Below are 3,899 nucleotides of genomic sequence, written 5' to 3' on the forward strand. Positions count from 1 at the left end.
TCCTCCTCCTCCACTTCATGCATGCAAGGCAAGCACTCTGCCACTGAGCCACCTCTCTCCCCTCATCCCCCTCCTTTTTCTTCCTTGTTTTTGATGCTGGGCCTGGATGCTGTCCCTGAGCTTTTATGGTCAAAGCTAATACTCTGCCATTTGAGCCACAATTCCACTTCCAGCTTTTTTGGTGTTTAATTGGAGAAGTCTCACAGACTTCCCTGCCAGCCAGCTTTGAGCCGCAGTCCTCAGATTCCAGCCTTCTACGTAAGTAGGATTACAGGTATGAGCCACTGGTGGCCTGGCTTCCGAACCTTTCTTGGTGACCTTAAAAGAGTCTTACAAAATAGTTCCAGAATATTGAAGCTAAAGGACAGCAGATGTCATTCAATTTCCAGACCTGGCTGAAATTAGGACAGCATAGCAGTCCAGGGAGTAGACTTCGAAGTGTCATGCTGTGGCCCTAATTTTTCCATTTGGGAAATGACTAAGAGGCAACATGTTTTCCTTTTTCCTTATTTCTGCAGATGTTACCGAGGCACAGGCAGATGATGAAGGTGGAACACTGATCGCTCGGAAGGTGGGCGAGGCGGTGCAGAACACTCTAGGAGCCGTGGTGACAGCCATTGACATACCACTAGGTGGGCCTGGCATTGCTTCTCTTGGGGCTAGCGTATGTGGGATGAAGGGTTTCCAGGTGCCCTGGACTGTTTTCACAAATGCTCGCCCACCTAGATTGAGGTGGGCAGTAAGGAGTCAATTAAAATTTTACATTTGCTTGTTTCTGCTGAATCCCTTAGTAGCTTCCTGTTTATTCCTGAAGGCCATCCTCTTCAATCATCTTATTTATGCATAACAATTTTGAAATGTAAAGGCCTCTCTACCACCATTTTATTTCTTCTTACAAGTGTGTGAGTCTAGAAGTCAGGAAGGGTAATTATTTAGCTCCCAATAGTGTTGCCTAAAGTTACTATCTGATTTCCTAGGATGGCATATGTCAAGTGCCCCCGTGGGACAGTTGGAAGTGGGCAGTAGAGCCCAGGTATTGTCAGGCCTTTCCACATGGTATCTTTAGTTGTAGCTGGCCGTAAATGGTGGTCGAAGGCCTTAGGAGCTTATGTTTCCAGAAAGAAACAGAAAGTAGACAATGTCAGCCTCTTTGCAGTCCAGGCTTGCAAACTGGTAAGTCTGTTGCAGTCACAGAGCCTACCTAGATTAGGGCAGGAGTGAGTAGGGGTGTCACAGATGGGAGGCATGTCCAAGAACTTGTACCTGTCTTTAGTGCATTACAGCTTGCTGTGAGTTTAACGTGTAAGGTTGTGCCCCAGCTGCAGATATGAGTGTAAACTACTGGCAAAAGGAAACACATTGGTTGAGAAACCAACCAATGAGGACCAATGAGGCTTTAGCAGGGTTGGGTAGGTCTGGTAGTAGTTTGGCATACTGTAGGGGAGAAATCAACTCTCCAGGTAGGTGATTTATAAAAGGTTTGGACCACATAGCTCACAGAATGCAATGATGAGCTTTTAACTCCAGGGTATAGGAACAAGTGGATTTGCCCGGCCATGAAGTTCAGGGGCACCTGGCAGGGCAAGGGGGGCTTTTGGCACCTGGCAGGCTACCTCTACATGTAGTAAGTGAGCCTCTTGGCTCACTTGCCAGGATCTGCCAGGCGTCAGGGTGTTAGCCGTGCTATTTCTTGTCATTCTCATCTGTCTTGGAGGGGGGTTAAAAGTGAGTAAGCCCCTGGGCAGTGAGAGCAGTAACAGCTTCTAATCCTGCAGCTTGCTGCTAGTTCACTGGTGCTCAGTGGAGTATGGGTGCAAGTTTGTCTCATTCTAGGCCAGACTTGTTTGTAGTTGTTCCAGCAGGTCTCCGTGGAGAACTTAGCAGGTATGCAACTGTCAGTGCCTCTGCCCAGCCCCAGAGAGTGTCATCTGCATGGTCTGGGATTTCTAAAAGCACTGCTGGCGATTCTGGGTGCACAAGCCAGTGTTCGAGGAGGCCCTCTTGCCAGTCTGGGTTTGAGTGTCCTGACCATCGTGGTTCTCCCCACCTCAGGCCTGGTGAAGGATGCAGCCAGGCCGGCCTACTGGGTGCCTGACCACGAGATCCTGCACTGCCACAACTGCCGCAAGGAGTTCAGCGTCAAACTATCCAAGCACCACTGCCGCGCCTGCGGACAGGGCTTCTGTGACGAGTGCTCCCATGACCGCCGGGCTGTCCCTTCTCGTGGCTGGGATCATCCTGTCCGAGTCTGCTTCAACTGCAATAAAAAGCCCGGTGACCTTTAACCCCAGCTCCCTCTCCGAGTCCTTCACAATTCCTTAGGTTCTCAGGGTTAGAAACAGAAGTCATTTGAGGTAGGCCCTCCTCCCGGTCACCTGTTGTGTATGTCCTCTCCTCTCCTCATCCTGGGGCCACTTTTCCTCCATGGGGTGAGCCTGGCGGCAGGCCCGAAGGCATAAACCCCTCAGGGCAGGGGACCGAGCAGCTCACAGCAAAGGGGCATGAACCTGAATCCGTTGCATTAATTTCAGTTAAGAATAATAAGTCCTATCTATCTATGTATTGCTCAATATATACAAATGAAAGGGAACTCTGGGAGTGTGTTAAGGCTGCTGCTGGCTGTGCAAATGCCCCCGTCTCCAGTACAGGGCTAAGGTGGCCGTGGCAGCAGCAGGTCTTTGCACAAAGACAAGCCAGATCCAGAGCCTGTAGCTGCTTCTCTCTCAGCCCTGGCAGCCTCTCCCTCCTGGTCTTTTCCTTTCCCTTGCTGCCTGGATAGTGAACTTCCCAGGTCCTCCTGCTGGAAGCAGCCTGAAGAGAGCTCCATTGGGCCCAGGAAGTTGAAGCCCATTGGTTTCAGCCTGTTTTAGCCAGGGACCACCCTGCTTAGTGTGCACCCACTAGTGTGGGTGAAGGGTTGGAAGTGAGGTCTTTGGTCCTGAGAAGACCAAATGCAGATGCTGTGGCATCCCTCATCAGGAAAGGATCAGGGTGATCTGAGTCTTCTCCAGCAGTGTCCCTGGTCATTGACACTGTGTCCACTAAGCTTTCCTAGAAGGCCAGGCCCTGCTCCTACATCAGCACCTGCCACCCTTGGAGCCCATGACCTAGTGAGTGTCACACTAGAATTTATTGCTTAAAGTGTCTTATTCTTTGTTCCCAGACACACAACCTCTCTAGCTGTTGAGGGGTGATCATGAGAAAACCTTCAAGGGAAACAGCACAGAATGGACTGTTTGTTTTTTTTTAAAGCCTATATAAATATTTCATCAGATCATACAGAAAGAAATTCTCTTTGGCTTTTGCAAGAGAAGTCAAATGAAAGAATGTTCTCTCATCAAGAGCTTGGACATGCATAGCTATCATGACTGGAAAGAGACTGTTGTTCAGAAATCCTCTCTTCAGGGTGGAGTTTTATCTTCCGTGGCCAAAAAGGAATTACAGCAACATAGTTCTTGACTGAACTGGTGGGTGGGTGGAGCCTTGGGGAGGTGCATGGGCAGTCCTTCCTGGGGTGAGTATCCGTGTGATGTGAGCCCTGGTGTGGGTTGGTCCTTCTTAGACCTGCTCCTTCCTGCCTCCAGTGACTGAGGCCCTATTCTAGAACTGTGTATCAAATTCACCATCATAAAGGAATCTTCCTGCTGAACGTGGACTGTGTGACTCTTTCCTCGTAACTCCATCAGTACACTGTACTTACATCTCTCTGCTGTTGGTGGAAACATACATACCTCATGACATGGCAGTGCACATGCCAAATGGGATGCTTATGTCCAGAGGCAGCTGGAAACACTGCTCTTTATTACTGACAAATAACATTACTCTGACAAATAACTTTTCTCTAGAAAAGTCAGGTTTTAAGACCACAGAACCATTTTATATTTTATAATTGAAAGGAT

At 49.0% G+C, this 3,899-nt stretch overlaps 1 protein-coding gene across 1 annotated transcript in view; it reads left to right on the top strand.

Annotated features, from left to right (window-relative positions):
• Zfyve1 (zinc finger, FYVE domain containing 1) overlaps positions 1 to 3,649 on the top strand; it is a 76,377-nt gene extending 72,728 nt beyond the window's left edge. The window contains 3 exon segments of the mRNA XM_013017222.1: positions 519 to 521; positions 524 to 632; positions 2,053 to 3,649. Of these exon segments, the coding sequence (XP_012872676.1) occupies positions 519 to 521; positions 524 to 632; positions 2,053 to 2,285 (345 nt within the window). The 3' untranslated portion in view covers positions 2,286 to 3,649.
• The last annotated feature ends 250 nt before the right edge of the window (positions 3,650 to 3,899 follow it).

This window comes from Dipodomys ordii, unplaced genomic scaffold, assembly GCF_000151885.1.
Source record: "Dipodomys ordii isolate 6190 unplaced genomic scaffold, Dord_2.0 Scaffold2, whole genome shotgun sequence".
Classification (NCBI taxonomy): domain Eukaryota; kingdom Metazoa; phylum Chordata; class Mammalia; order Rodentia; family Heteromyidae; genus Dipodomys; species Dipodomys ordii.